The 15,561-nt window shown below is 42.3% G+C and overlaps 1 protein-coding gene across 1 annotated transcript in view; it reads right to left on the bottom strand.

Annotated features, from left to right (window-relative positions):
* Positions 1 to 15,561, bottom strand: part of MYCBPAP (MYCBP associated protein) — a 65,563-nt gene that overhangs the window by 36,205 nt on the left and 13,797 nt on the right. The window contains 3 exon segments of the mRNA XM_083148093.1: positions 13,271 to 13,463; positions 13,899 to 14,007; positions 14,097 to 14,212. Of these exon segments, the coding sequence (XP_083004219.1) occupies positions 13,271 to 13,463; positions 13,899 to 14,007; positions 14,097 to 14,212 (418 nt within the window).

Raw genomic sequence — 15,561 nt, 5'->3', positions numbered from 1 at the left:
AGCGCTGATCAGTGACGGACGTTACTGACCAACATCTGTGCTCAATTTTTGGCACAGGAGCTTTTTTTTTTTCTTTTAAACTTACACGTGTTAAAGCACTACATACACACTACATACCCCCCGTGTTGAAATAAAGTTTGTACCCCCCCTACACTATACACTACACTTAAAAATAATAAAAATGTCCCAATCATCGCAAAGACTGTTTTCAGCGGAGGAGGCATATGCCCTTCTTGCCTCTGACACAGCCAGTGAAGTAAGCGATGAATTGGCATTTGTCTTAAGCTCCTCTTCCTCCTCTAGTGATGAGGGACCCCCTCAAAGACGCCCCCGTAGAGCAGCTGAGACCCCCCCCCAATGATTGATCTCGTATGGACCCCACCACCAGACAATTTTGAGCCCCAGGTTCCTGAGTTTTTGGCCAACCCAGGAATCCAATTTGATAGTACAGGCCTCAAAGAAATTGACTTTTTCAAAGTCTTTTTCTCTGATGATTTTATAAATTTAATGGTGGACCAAAGTAATATGCCCAGCAGTTTATTGCCCAAAACCCCACGTCATCATTTGGTAGGTGGACCCCTGTAGATGCAGTAGAGATGATGACGTTTTGGGGTCTGGCGTTACATATGGGCATAGTTAAAAAGCCAGAAATTAGGCAATATTGGAGTACAGATGTTCTGTACAGCACCCCACTTCATCGTATGGCCATGACCCGGACTCGTTTTGAGACAATCCTTAAATTTTTGCATTACAACGATAATGCACAGTGCCCACCCAGAGATGATCCCACCTTTGACCGGCTATTCAAAGTCAGGCCGGTCATTGATCATTTCAGCGCCAAATTTGCTGAGATGTACATCCCCCAAAAATTCATTTGTGTAGACGAGTCACTTATACATTTTAAAGGAAGGGTTAAATTCCGCCAGTACCTTCCCAATAAGAGGGCAAGGTATGGCATAAAAATGTATAAGCTGGGGGGCTTCCGGTTCCGGTCTCATGGTGTGAGGACGCAGATACCGGAGCTCCCCGTATAACCACCTTACCGAACCTTGTATAGGCTATTTATAGCCTCCATACCGCGACACCCGTTTACCCAGCTGACGTGCACTCACCGCAGCAGAAATGGACCGAGCCTCGATGTCCATAGCGCCGCCGGGAACCCCCGCTGCCCGACAGGACAAACGCCGCTCCCATCCCAATATGGCGGCAGACGCTGAGCCGGACCCTGCATCTCCAGCATCTAAGCGGGCGGCATCAGAAATAGACCCGGACACCAGCAGTAAGGTATGCAGGGCACCTGACGCGCCGGTAACATACCGCGATATCGTGGAAGCTATCAATTCCACGATGGGTCCTCTCTTACAACAGGCTGTGTCAGATATTACCCAGCAGCTGGGAGCACTAACAAAAAGGGTCACACAAACGGAAAATGTCCTAGGGGTGGTCACACATGATATAGATGAGCTGAAACAGAATGTGAAAAGTCTCACCACTGACAACTACCAAGCATGGCAGAAGTTAGACGACATAGAAAACAGGTCCAGAAGGAACAATTTACGTATTGTAGGTATACCTGAATCAGTGAAAAATACTGCACTTGCGCATTTTGTCAAAAACACCCTACCTGAACTCCTAGGGATCACACAAGACTGCAGGGATATGGTTATTGAAAGGGTGCATAGAGTGGGCCCGGTTCCCTCACCAACAAAACCGAGACCTAGGGTCACACTGTTTCGCTGCCTGAATTTCCTCCATAAGCAAGTGATTTGGTCCGCATCGCGTAAAGTAAAAGATCTTAAGTGGGAAGGCCAGAAACTGTTTATATTTCAGGACTATTCCGTGGAGCTGACAAGGGCTCGCAAAGCATTCTCTCCCATTTGCTCCCAACTCGTTGCTGAGGGCCACAAATTCGGCTTGCTATACCCGGCCCGTTTGCGCATCTATGACGGTGTTTCTCACAAAGACTTCCTTAACCCACATGATGCACAAGTATACATAAGAGGATTGCCAAAAGCACTAACGCAGGACATCAGCGACCCACCAATGCTGAGAACGGATCCGTGAGTTCACAGAACATAAAGCTCTATACCCTGCAGAAGACAAATTGTTATGTTTTCATCATAATTTGGAGTTGAGGGAAAAAAAAAACAAAAATATCAAACAGCGTTAATAATAATAATATAAAAAAAAAAAAAAAAAAAAAAAGGGAAAACGAATGGCTCTGGACTATAACTGGATCCCAATCGTCGATCTAGACATATTCTTATAGGAGGCTTCTCACAAGTCCCCCCGAAACTGTTGGCTACTTCTGACAAGAGACTACCTGCCCAATTAAGCATAAAGGACAGAATTTATGCAAGGGATATATAGCTGGTATAATGTGTATTTGTTCATTTTAGTTATGGTGGGTGGTGGGAGGGGAGACCTGGGTTCTATTTTCTCTCACCGTTGTTTCACCGGTCGGTTCATAGTTTCTTCGTGGGGTTTTACCCTGAAAAGTTGTTCTTTAGACGGAAGCCAGAATTCACGTGTTCGGGATTACGTCATAATATATTTCATTTTATCTACTTACTGTTAATATAATTGAATTTAGTGAATTCATAGTAATGCTACATTGCATGCAAATGTGTTTCTATCTGTGTATGCCGTTGTTTCCCTTGTTTTTGTCTCTCTCCTTCCCCTTTTCTCCTATTGTTTCTTTCCCTCTTCCCTCGTCTAGCCAGAAGGTCTTTTTGAGATATTCTCAACACGATCCAATATGTCTACGTTAACTGTGGGGTCTTGGAACGTCGGGGGGATAAATTCGCCAGCTAAACGACGGAAGATTCTCATCTATCTCAAAAAACAAGGTATGGATATTGTGTTTATGCAGGAGACACATTTGGTGCCAGCGGAGGTGTTAAAACTCAATACATTGGGGTGGCAAGTTTTAGGATCTAGTCCCTACTCGTCAAAAGCCAGAGGAGTGGTGATTCTAATCCGAAAGACAATACCACATGAGGTCTCTGAAATTACTACAGACCCTAGGGGGCGATATGTCCTGCTATCACTGAAACTAGGTAAGATAACCTATACTTTATGTAATATTTACGCCCCTAACGTATATTCTAAGAAATTCTTTCAACACCTCATTGCAAAACTTTCTCCTAAAATGTCTGACTTTCTCATAGTATGCGGAGATTTTAACCTGATTTCCTCGCCCACCTTGGATAAATCCAAACCCTTAAAAAACCCCCGTTCCCTCCCCAAACTGGGAGTTCCTGAATTTGCAAACAAACTTCAATTGATTGACGCATGGAGGGCTTTACACCCCATAGATAAAGATTTTACTTGCCTTTCAGCCGCACACGCAACAATGTCAAGAATTGACTATGTCCTGCCTTCACACAAAGTCTTTGCTACTATCACTGACTCACATATAGCCCCTATTATTCTTTCCGATCATGCCCTAGTCTCCTTCTCAATAGAATCTCCTCTTAATCTACCCACAAATAAGAATTGGCGATTCCCCACATATCTAGCAAATTCTACCAAATTTAAACAGCACCTGGAGAGTACCTGGAGAGATTATGCGGCCAACAATGTAGAGCATCTCAACTCAGACCCGGCCCTCTATTGGATGGCAGCTAAAGCGGTTATCCGAGGTGCCATTATTGCCTATGTATCAAAAATGAGACGTGAATATACCTCTATATATTTGTCACTTCAAGGAGCACTGACAACAGCCTTTCAGCAATTCAAATCACAACCAACGCCCTCTCATAGACAGCTCTATCTTCTGGCAAAGACCAACTTCGACTCATACATGCAGACACTAGGAGATAGGACATCTCTTTTCAGTTGGATACAGGTTCCACAAATTCGGGAACAAAATAGGGAAACTTTTAACTAACCTCCTTAATGGTACCCGTCCTCCAGCGTTGGTACACCCCCTTAAAACACCCACGGGTGAAACCACTACTTCTAATTTAGGTATTGCAAAAACTTTACGCGACTTTTACTCAGAGTTATACTCTGGACCTCCTCCGACTAATACCCCCCCTACATCCCTCCCAGACGTCCCTAATAACTTTTGGGACACTTTACACTGCCCGCAAATTACCCAAGAGCAGGCAGCAGCTCTGACAGGCCCGATACAACTTCTTGAAATAGAAACCGCAATTAGATCCTTTAAAAAAGATAAGGCACCAGGACCAGACGGTCTCAGTAGTGATTTTTATAAAACCCTCCTTCCTCATCTAGGACCAACCCTTGTTTTAGTACTTAACTCGCTTATGAACAACACCCCCCCGCCCCTACATTTTAATACAGCTACTTTGAAAGTCTTACCCAAACCAGGGCGTGACCTTTCCCTACCAGGGTCATATAGGCCCATTTCGCTCCTCAATTTGGACTATAAATTGCTAACCAAAGTACTAGCTGACCGTATCAAACCATTGTTACCCCAAATCATTCACCCAGACCAAACTGGATTCATTGCTGGTAGGCATTCTGAGATCAATGTCAGACGGGTCCTCACCGCAGTTCATGCCTCAAACTTAGACTCCCCCTCTTCCACGTCCAATCTGATTATCTCCTTGGACGCGGAAAAGGCCTTTGACCTTATTGAGTGGCCTCATCTTTTCCATACCCTCCAAAAATTTGGCTTCCCCGAAAAATTTATCCAGATACTCTCGACTATTTATCATACTCCAAAAACCCAAATAGCAAGTAATGGTATTATGTCCGACCCCTTCGAAATTAAAAAAGGGACACGCCAGGGCTGCCCATTGTCCCCCTTACTATTTGCCATAGCCTTAGAGCCACTAGCCATTGCCCTGCGAGAGTCCACAATATTTAAGGGGATAATGGTAGGAAGCAAAGAATTGAGACTATCTTTATTTGCGGACGATATGCTCCTTTTTGTGTCAGATCCCCCCAATACTATCCCAGAAATTTTGCGTCTCATATATTCCTTTGGAGCCAGGGCAGGGTATAGAATTAATCTCACAAAATCAGAAATTTTATACTTTCCAAATACAGATAGCAATACCTTAACATATATAACATCACTCCCATTCTCAATAACTAAACATGAAATTAAATACCTAGGCGTAAAGATCACATCATCACTTACTGAATTGTATGGAAAAAATTATAAACCTGTGATCAATAAAATAAACACACTATTGGAAGGTTGGAAATTACTCCCACTATCTCTCCTTGGTAGAGTGGCTGTAATACAAAATATCATATTTCCTAAACTCTTTTACCTCATGCAGAAATTACCATGCCGACTGACTACATCAGATATAAAACAAATAAATAAAACTGTTTCTACCTTTGTATGGCGAGGTAAAAAACCAAGACTAGGCCTCAAAAAACTGACAGCCCCCAGAAGCTCGGGTGGTATTGGTCTACCCGATTTCTCTCTTTATAATGACTCAGTATTATTCAGATGCGTTGTTGACTGGCTGTTGGACACTTGTTCTTTCACAGACACTGCTCTAGACGAGGCTATGCTCACTCCGTTCTCTCCAGGTGCTCTCTTACACTCTAAGCCCTCGGAAATCCCTCCCGCAACTTTAAAGAACCCACTATTTCATGATATTTACACTGCATGGAGATCAATTAATAAAAAAATAGGCAGGAATCCCTTGAACTCAAAATTTATACCTATTTGGGGTAACCCAGCTTTCCCACCCTCCCTCACCAACTCCAATTTCCGCAACTGGCACACTAAAGGCATCACCTCCTCGTCCAAAGTCTTTGATCCTGGAGGAACTCTTTTACCCTTCAATAAACTAAAAGACGAGTACGGACTACAAACCAATCAGTTCTTTATGTACCTACAGCTAAGACACTATATAAACTCCCTTGGAGAAAGTGCCTCAATTACACCTCCGCTGGACCAAATCCATGGTATTCTAAACTCCTGCATCAGAGGACAATATCGCATTAAATCCTTGTATTCTCTATTAACTGAAGTATCAGCAAATATAAGATGGGAGACTCTCTTTATTAAATGGAAAGCCCATCATCCACTACTTTCCTCACATGAGGTGTTAAGTTCAAATTATGACCGAACTATGAGAATACTTAGTTCTGCGTATCTACAGGAAGTCCACTTTTGCTCTATACAAATGGCATATATTTCGCCAGCGAGATATGCACATTTCTCAGACAAAAACTCTGGACAATGTCCTAAGTGTCACATCTCGTCTGCCTCCTTTATTCATTGCTTTTGGTCATGTGGTTATGTTAAACGCTTCTGGAATAAGTTGATAAACTATATCAATCACATATTCCATGTTAATGTGTCTTTAGATTTTGCTGCCTGTATGTTGGTAAACTTTTGTTCTTGGGACTTAGGAAATGTAAGATCATTATTAATACCTATTCTGACGATTCTGATTACGGTGGCTAAAAAGATTATACTCTCACACTGGCTTTCTAGATCTACCCCTTCCATTGTTGAGGTCCAAAGTAAAATGATTCAACTATTATACTATGACAGGAAAACAGCCTCATACCAGTCGGAATTTGGTGTGATATCTTTTTACAAAAAATGGGGAATGTACATTGAAAGTCTTGACCCCGACATTCAGACCCAGATATTTAAGATTTTCCATCACACCGAATGGTTTCTCATGAAAAAAACATTAGCAGGTGCGTTGATCGTCCCAGCTACCGAGAAATAGTGTTTTTCAGTTAAAACAAGTAGTAAAGTATTCATTCTGCTGATCTCTCTGGCTGCACCCCCCCCCCCCCCTCACCTTTCCTCTCCAATATCCCTATTGTTCCGTACCTATGTTTGTCTTCCCTATATATGTATGACACTATGTCATTAAATCGCTCTTAGTCTAATAATTATTATTTAGGTTTTTTTTTTTTCTAGAGGTTAAGACAATACATAGAGATTTCAGTGATATCTGTATACATGACCAACCTTGCCTAGGAATTTATGAAAGCATAAACCTGTAACATAACCACTGAACTCTTACTGAAACATTGGTAATTTTCAGACAGATGTATGTATATGCATACTGTTTACGGACGCAGTTCCACTTGTCAAATTTTATTTTATTTTACTTGTCAAAAATTTTACGTCATTTTGATGGTCAATATTGTCACTACTCTGCTTTATACATGTTGAATTGACAAATGACACTATGATATGATAAAATCCAAATAAAAAGAATTTTCAAAAAAAAAAAAAAATGTATAAGCTGTGCGAAAGTACCTCAGGGTACACCCACAGGTTTAGGGTATATGAAGGGAAGGACACAAGAATTGAACCGCCAGAATGCCCCCCCTCCCTCGTAGGTGTTAGTGGAAAGATTGTCTGGGATTTAGTGCACCCCTTCCTGGATAAGGGTTATCACCTCTATGTGGATAACTTTTACACCAGCATCCCCCTGTTTAAGGCCCTTGGTTCAAGAGGTACAGCAGCTTGCGGTACTGTGCGCAAGAACCAAAGAGGCCTCCCAAAAACGCACGTTGCCCAATTACTGAGAAAGGGTGAAAGCAGGGGAATATGCACCGAAAATATGTTGTTGGTCAAATATAAGGACAAGAGGGATGTCCTTATACTGACAACAATTCACGGAGACAGTACCACCTCCGTCCCTGTACGAGGTACCAGTACCCACACCTCAAAACCTATTTGTATGCTTGATTACAATAAGTACATGGGCGGAGTGGATCTTTCAGATCAGGTACTGAAGCCGTACAGTGCCCTGCGGAAAACAAAAATATGGTATAAGAAGCTGGCCGTGTATATCATCCAGATGGCACTGTATAACGCTTACGTACTATTCCGTTCTACCAGCCAGACGGGGACATTTATGCACTTTCAAGAGGAAGTCATAAAGGGCCTAATATTTGGGAACCAGCAGGCAGAGGGCCCCAGTACTTCTAGTACTGGCCCCAGTACTTCTAGTACTGGCCCCCGTATTGTATCAGGGCAGCATTTTCCAAACGAAATCCCCTCCACTGGAAAAAAGGGCAGGACACAAAAAAGGTGCAAAGTTTGCTATAAAAAGGGAATACGAAAGCAAACTATTTTCCACTGTGAAACTTGCCCCGACAAACCCGGCCTATGTATGAAGGAGTGCTTTAAAATATACCACACATCTATGGATTATTAGGTTCATCATTTCACCGTGCTTCGGGGGTCTTGCTAATGCGACATAGCACCCACCATTCATTCCACCAGAATCTGTGCTGCAAAATCCAAATATCACTCCTTCCCTTTCTGAGTCCTGCCATGCACCCAAATGGTATTTTTTGGTCACATATGAGGCATTGCCGTACTCGGGAGAAATTGGGGCACAGATTTTGGGGTGCTTTGTCTCCTTCATTCCTTGTGAAAATGAAAAATTTTGAGCCAGAACTGCATTTTTGTGTAAAAAAAATGTAATTTTTCATTTTCACAGCCCAGTTGTACCACAATTGGTGAAACCCCTGGGAGTTTGAAATGTACACTATACCCCTAGATGAATTCCCTGAGGGGTGTAGTTTGCAAAATGGGGTCATTTGTGGGGGGGTTCCACTGTATTGGTGCTTCGGGGGTCTTGCTAATGCAACATAGCACCCACCATTCATTCCACCAGAATCTGTGCTGCAAAATCCAAAAATCACTCCTTCCCTTCTGAGTCCTGCCATGCACCCAAATGGTATTTTTTGGTCACATATGAGGCATTGCCGTACTCGGGAGAAATTGGGGCACAGATTTTGGGGTGCTTTGTCTCCTTCATTCCTTGTGAAAATGAAAAATTTTGAGCCAGAACTGCATTTTTGTGTAAAAAAATGTAATTTTTCATTTTCACAGCCCAGTTGTACCACAATTGGTGAAACCCCTGGGGGTTTGAAATGTACACTATACCCCTAGATGAATTCCCTGAGGGGTGTAGTTTGCAAAATAGGGTCACTTGTGGGGGGGTTCCACTGTATTGGTGCTTCGGGGGTCTTGCTAATGCGACATAGCACCCACCATTCATTCCACCAGAATCTGTGCTGCAAAATCCAAAAATCACTCCTTCCCTTCTGAGTCCTGCCATGCACCCAAATGGTATTTTTTGGTCACATATGAGGCATTGCCGTACTCGGGAGAAATTGGGGCACAGATTTTGGGGTGCTTTGTCTCCTTCATTCCTTGTGAAAATGAAAAATATTGAGCCAGAACTGCATTTTTGTGTAAAAAATTTAATTTTTCATTTTCACAGCCCAGTTGTACCACAATTGGTGAAACCCCTGGGGGTTTGAAATGTACACTATACCCCTAGATGAATTCCCTGAGGGGTGTAGTTTGCAAAATGGGGTCACTTGTGGGGGGGGGGTTCCTAACTTTTAGCATCTTATGGTGCCTAGAAACCTACATGGTGCCTAAAAAATAATCTCATAAAAAGGAGGCTCCAAAATCAAGTAGGTGCTCCTTCTATTATGAAGCCTGTGGTTTGGTCAACGTGCACACTAGGGCCACATATAGGATATTTATGAAAACAAAAGAATTGGGGGAATCAATTTTTAGTCACATTTCTCTAGTAAAATCTACTGTGTTCCTTAGAAAAATGTATTAAAATTGAAAATCTGCAAAAAAAATGAAATTTTGAAATTTCACCTACACTTTGTTTTAATTCCTGTGAAACACCTAAAGGGTTAACAAACTTCCAAAATGCTGTTTTGAATACTGTGAGGGGTGCAGTTTTTGAAATGGCATCATTTATGGGGGTGTCTCACATACAAGTCCCTCAAAGTCACATCAGAACTGAACTGGTCCGTAAAAAAAATCAGTGTTTGAAATTTTCTTGAAAATTTGAGAATTTGCTATTCATATTTTAAGCCTCCTAGTGTCCAAAAAAATTAAAAGGAGGTTGAAATAATGATGGCAACATAAAGTAGACATATGGTCTTTGTTAGTTATTAACTATTTTGAGTGGTATGATTATTTGTCTCACAAGCAGAAAATTTTCCATTTTGAAAATTGCTAAATTTTCCATTTTTTTACGACATTTTGGTATTTTTCACAAAAAAACACAGACTGTATCGACCAAAATTTACCACTAACTTGAAGTACAATGTGTCACGAGAAAACAAACTCAAAATCACTGGGATAAGTAAAAGCAAAAAAAAGTTATCCCCACTTAAGTGATACATATCAGATTTGAAAAAAGGGCTCTGTCAGGAAGGCAAAAACATGCTGCGTCGGTAAGGGGTTAAAATTGCCACACCATGAGATCCCCACAGGACAAAACACATTGGCCCCCACAGAAAAAAAAAAACCTATTGATTCACATAAAAAAAAAAACAATCACACTGGTCCCCACAGGTAACAAAAATAAAATACATTGGCCCTGTTCATGACAAGAAGAGACCAGTAAATAACAGTTGAACTGGTGGTGGCTGTAAACTGGTTTGGGCATCTCTAGATCTGGGGGCACACTTGAGAACAGCTCAAGGCACACTAGTATGCGAAGGCACAGTGGTTGGAAAACACTGATGTACAGTATATGGACACATTGTAGATTCAGAGACTCACTTGCACACAGATAGACAAGTGGCCTACCTCCTACCATCTCCTAAGATAATCACTTTATTGAATTTGTAGTTACAACTTATCTTGTTGCTTTTATTTTTTAGATTTTCACCTTTCTTAGTATGTAGTTTTTACTATATGTCCATTTGTATACATCTTTTTAATTGCCATCCTATTAAATATCTTTTTTAATTACCTATTATACTTTTATGCGCAATAATTAGTCGCCGCTGTCTTCTTATACTGCTATACACATTTTTTTCTAAAAGACTGGCTGACACCCTCCACAATTAAGGGAATATTATTGTCCTAATCACTATTAAAGCACAGGTGGCGCCACTCATTCAAAGTTAACAGATATACAAGTTTCAACTAATCCCCACATTTTTCTCATGTATCTTAGGGCCTGATTCAGACCTGCTGGCTGAGCTGCGTGTGTTCGGAGCCCAGCGAGCAGGTTAACGCCAGCCCACCGCAAGCTTTCCACCACCACTTCAGCAGTTGAAAGATTGGAAAAAATCCTTATTTAAAGTTAGAAATGTCGGGTCTTGGCTCAGAATCACTGGTACCTCATCCTCAATGATTAATTAGCCACTTATAATGTTTTAATTAACTTAATTTGGCCACTAATTACATTTTTGGGGTGGAAATGTGCAAAATGCAGGACAATGGTTTAAATGATGTAATGTGGGCCAATCATCAGACCAACAGTCCTCCATCCATTCAACTGTCCAGCATGTTTGTTCAATTAAAACATTGCCCACACACCTAACCAACTTTTTCATCAGACCAGCAAATCACCCATCTTTTTCACCAGACTAGGCAACTTATCTCTGAGGTCACAGAAGTAGGCAGACAGTACTTTCCTACATAATTTAAATAAATAAATAAAAATTGGTTACAATTTGGGAACTATAGTCAGCATACTTTTAAATGTCTTTTTTTGGTAGCTGTGTAGTTTCACGGTGGCAGTTACGTAGTCAGCGCAGCGTCCCTGTCAGAATCAGTGTAGTGTCAAAATCAGCATTCTGTCAAAACTAATTTCATTGTCTCAGTTATGGCTGCCACAGAATTAACCATCTTTAACCTGCCTCGGACGGAGGAGGAGTCGGTAGAGTTTTTACAAAGCCACCACTTGTTGCTAGAGATATAGACCTGTGTCAATGGGCATCCTATGAGGCTTAATATAAAGGAGCGGATGGCAAGAAGGTTAGTCTACAGGCCGCTCCTGTCACCTGACATTTATGACCCTTCTATGGTTCATATTTTCTTGGGTTGAGGAGCTAACTAGCATTAAATTTTGTGAGTGGCACCTCATGATTGCCAAAAAAAACAGTTATATACAACAATCTTATGCGGGAGGCGTGTACCCTGGATTTGAAGTCTCATCCCCAATGCCAGATTGGCGGGTCTGGAAAAATATTTGAGGTGGATGAAAGTTTATTTGTACAGCAAAAAAAACATGTCGGACACGTCCTGCCTCAGCAGTGGCTGTTTGGTGGCATATCCAGTGAAACAGGTGAATGTTTCGTAACACCTGTGGCCAGCCGTGACGCCAGCACCCTGATGTCTGCTATCCAGACGAATGTTGAACTGGGTACCACAATATATTCTGATTGTTGGCGCGCATACAACACTTAAAAACTTGAGCAGGCAGGTTACCATCATGCGTGCGTGAACCACCGCTACAATTTCATGGACCCAGACACTGGGGTTCATACACAAAACATCTGTGTTTTTATAGTTTATTTGACTTTGATATTATTGGACATTGTTGATTGCTTTTCTTCTTCTTTATTGTTCACTAAAATCCAGTTACCAGTTAACACACGTCTTCATTACTGTTTCAGATGTATGATATGCCAGATGTGAATTTTTTCTTGAAACACCCCCCCCCTATACACGCCAGCCCGAAGCATGGCGAGCCCCGCGTTAGGCGTCCTCCTGACCTGTTTATATCCCCACTATCCATGTCGGCTTGGAGTTGATTTTATGTGTGGCAAGCGCAGTGAGCCCCGCAAGGGGATGCGGAATATATGTGAAGTACGGGTTTGAAAAGGAGGCATTTGCCAGTACGTAACGTGGAGCACTGGCAAATGCGTCCTTTATTGTGCATGAGGCGCAGTTGCACCCACACCCCCCTTTGTGCACGAGACGCACGTGCTACCAAACCTCCTAACCCCGTCTCCCTGAAGCGGACTTGGGCAGGGTTGCTGTACCCTGCCGCAAGAATTACTGAGACGCACAAGCTGGTGCATCTCAGACAGATGGAGCGCCTCTCCGCCGGCGCCTGCATGATCCCCTCTCCGCCTGCGTCCGCCAGCGCAGGGGATCTGACGGTTACCGGCGCTGTGTGAGAAGCGCTCTGTAGGCTTGCCAGGGACGCTGGGGACAGAGCTCGCGGGGACAGTACGCTGCCTGACAGTACGGTGACTAGGGCTGCCGTGGGAACACTACGCAGGGCTGCCGTGGAGACACTACACTGACCACGCTAGGCAGCCATTGGGCTACGCTGACAACGTAGCTTAGGCTGCCGCCGTGAAATTACACAAGTACCCTTTTTTTTTTTTTTTTTACATAGCTTCCACTCTCAATATCTCTGCAAAGTGTACCCTAAATCATTATACAACAATGTGGACTTGTAAAGCCAATATCATATCTTTGAAGGCCAAACCAGTCCGCTTTTTCTTGTGCTTTATTAGATCAACCTGTATGTACTTTGCTAGCACACAAACATATTAAATGTCTTCTCACCTGCACTAGTGTTGAAATAAAATCGTTGCACTCATGGCTCTTTGCGAACATCTCCTAGACTGTCATCATGCGGTAGGCGCCTCCATTCATACCACAATGCTGCGCTTCCATTGTTCAAAATCTCTAGGTCTGATGATGCTTTCTCCCCTGCAAGGGCTTCAAATGTGATGCGTGTAGAGATGCCGACTTTATCCTACAGGAGGAATCGATGTTCAACGATATTGTGTTTTTCTGTATGCACTCTGTGACCCTCATACTTCCATATCTCTATAATCATCTCTGTCCCATGTTCCGTTGTAGATCGATGAATACTTGTACCTAAAACCCTGTGCTCATATCATATCTGTATATCACGATATATTTCCAGGCCAGCATAGCTGATTGTAGGTGCTTAAAAACCAGCAAAATAGCAACATGCACATATACCATTGGAAAACAGACATTTTAAATGAAAGTGGTTTAATAATCTGTGAAAAAAAAGAGGACTGAGGCTAGAGAGATAAGCACGGAGACAGAGTAGTCTGAAAAAGCTCTATTGCTGGAGATGAAATATGTGCACTGAGGAAAAGGTTAGAAAAAAGGACCAGAGAGAAGTTATATACACTTGTGATTCTTAAAAGCACAATACCCTGTGAGACCCAGGACTTTCCACCCAATGTGCTTGCTGCCCACAGAAAAGCAGTGAAGGTCCCAGCACGAAATCTGGCACAACATCCGGGAAGTCTTTCAGAGGATCCCTAAAATGATCAAGTATGAGATTAATGGGTAAGGATATACACAACTATGACCTTACTGGAATTAATATTTTACACACACACACACTTACTGGTTTTCTTTCTCATCTGGTGGAGTTTCTTTAAGTTCTTCGCCTAATGGTAATTTTTCAGCAGACACCGATGTAAATGGCTGCCCTCGCCCAATGACTTCCAACCCATCTATGTCCTAAAGCAAATGAAGAAGAAATGAGAAGAAAATGAAAGATGAGACTTCAGTACAGTATGTAGTATATATGAATCAGTGGTAGTTTCTAGAGCTATCTTTCTAGTGTAATAGGAGGATAAGATTGTTGCTTTTTATATTGAGGCTCAAGATTAGCCTTTGTAGAATCCATAACTAAAGCTGCCCACATATGGATAGATTTATTTAAACCAGATCACCGTTTTCGACCAATTGGAATAACCTAGGATTTAAAAACGGTCTGTGTTTGGGCATGATAACTATACAATGCGTGTACCCATTGGTCACTCATCTTGCCTGCTGATCCCTTCAGCATGCAGAAAGATAATCTGTTTTACACGATCCCTGTGTAGTCATGATTGACAATATTCCAATGATGTGTTATTGATTTGCAGTAGTTAAGCGGCCCATATAATCCTCTGATAATTTATTCATTTTTGTGTGTTTGGGCATGATATTATTTGGCCTGGATTTCAAGAAAAATTGGGTGACAGATTGTATCGTTCATAAAATCATACTATGTGTGGGCACCTTTAGTTAAAGATTTCATCTGGTTCACTGTTTGCTATGCGAAGTCTAATAATTCCAATATTTTACATCACACCTATATATTACTATATATAAAGAGTTCTGTATATTGTACCTGCATATTATGAAGAGTTGTTTACATCAGCTGCAGTAGAACTTGCAATATATATATTCTCTACTACATGTGCACTATGTGTTATGACATTATCCTATTACAGTGGCACACACAGCACAGGGGGTTTCTAAGTAACCAGAATCCCAAACAAGTAACCAGAACACCTGTGAGACCTAATTTTTTTCAGAGATGGAGTCAGCCTCGTTTCCATCTCTGAACAGATTTGCTGCAAGATGACAGAGAACTGCTCCTGAGCGTGCCTGGAAGCAGCTCTACCCACAAGCCATTCTGCTATCTGACTCCGGCGGCCAGCCTCTCACATGAGGTTTTCCTACATATTACCGCCAGGGCAGCCAAGAGGAATGCTGGGCCCCGGTAAAATTTTAGGGGTGTGGCTTAAGTGTGGGAGGTGTGGGCACTTCCCGCACTTAGGTCACGCCCCCAAAATGTTTAGAGGAGGGTAAAAGAAAACTCTAAAAACTATAATCTCAGCAGCAGTACACACCTACAGCATGTGCATCACCTCTCACGCTGTCAGTGAGACACTCATGCTGAGCCTCCTGTCAGCACAGCACATTCTGTAGAAGTGTTGCTACCTGGGAGGGATGGAGGGGGAAGGGAGGGGTCGGGTAATTAGTACCCGCTCCCCCCCCCCTCTCGGCTGCCCTGATTACCGCTATAAATATCTTCC

The sequence above is a fragment of the Crinia signifera genome, chromosome 6, assembly GCF_055691185.1.
Source record: "Crinia signifera chromosome 6, ASM5569118v1, whole genome shotgun sequence".
Lineage (NCBI taxonomy): Eukaryota > Metazoa > Chordata > Amphibia > Anura > Myobatrachidae > Crinia > Crinia signifera.
Note: the sequence above shows the minus strand (reverse complement) of the source record. Positions and strands in the feature narration are given on the sequence as shown.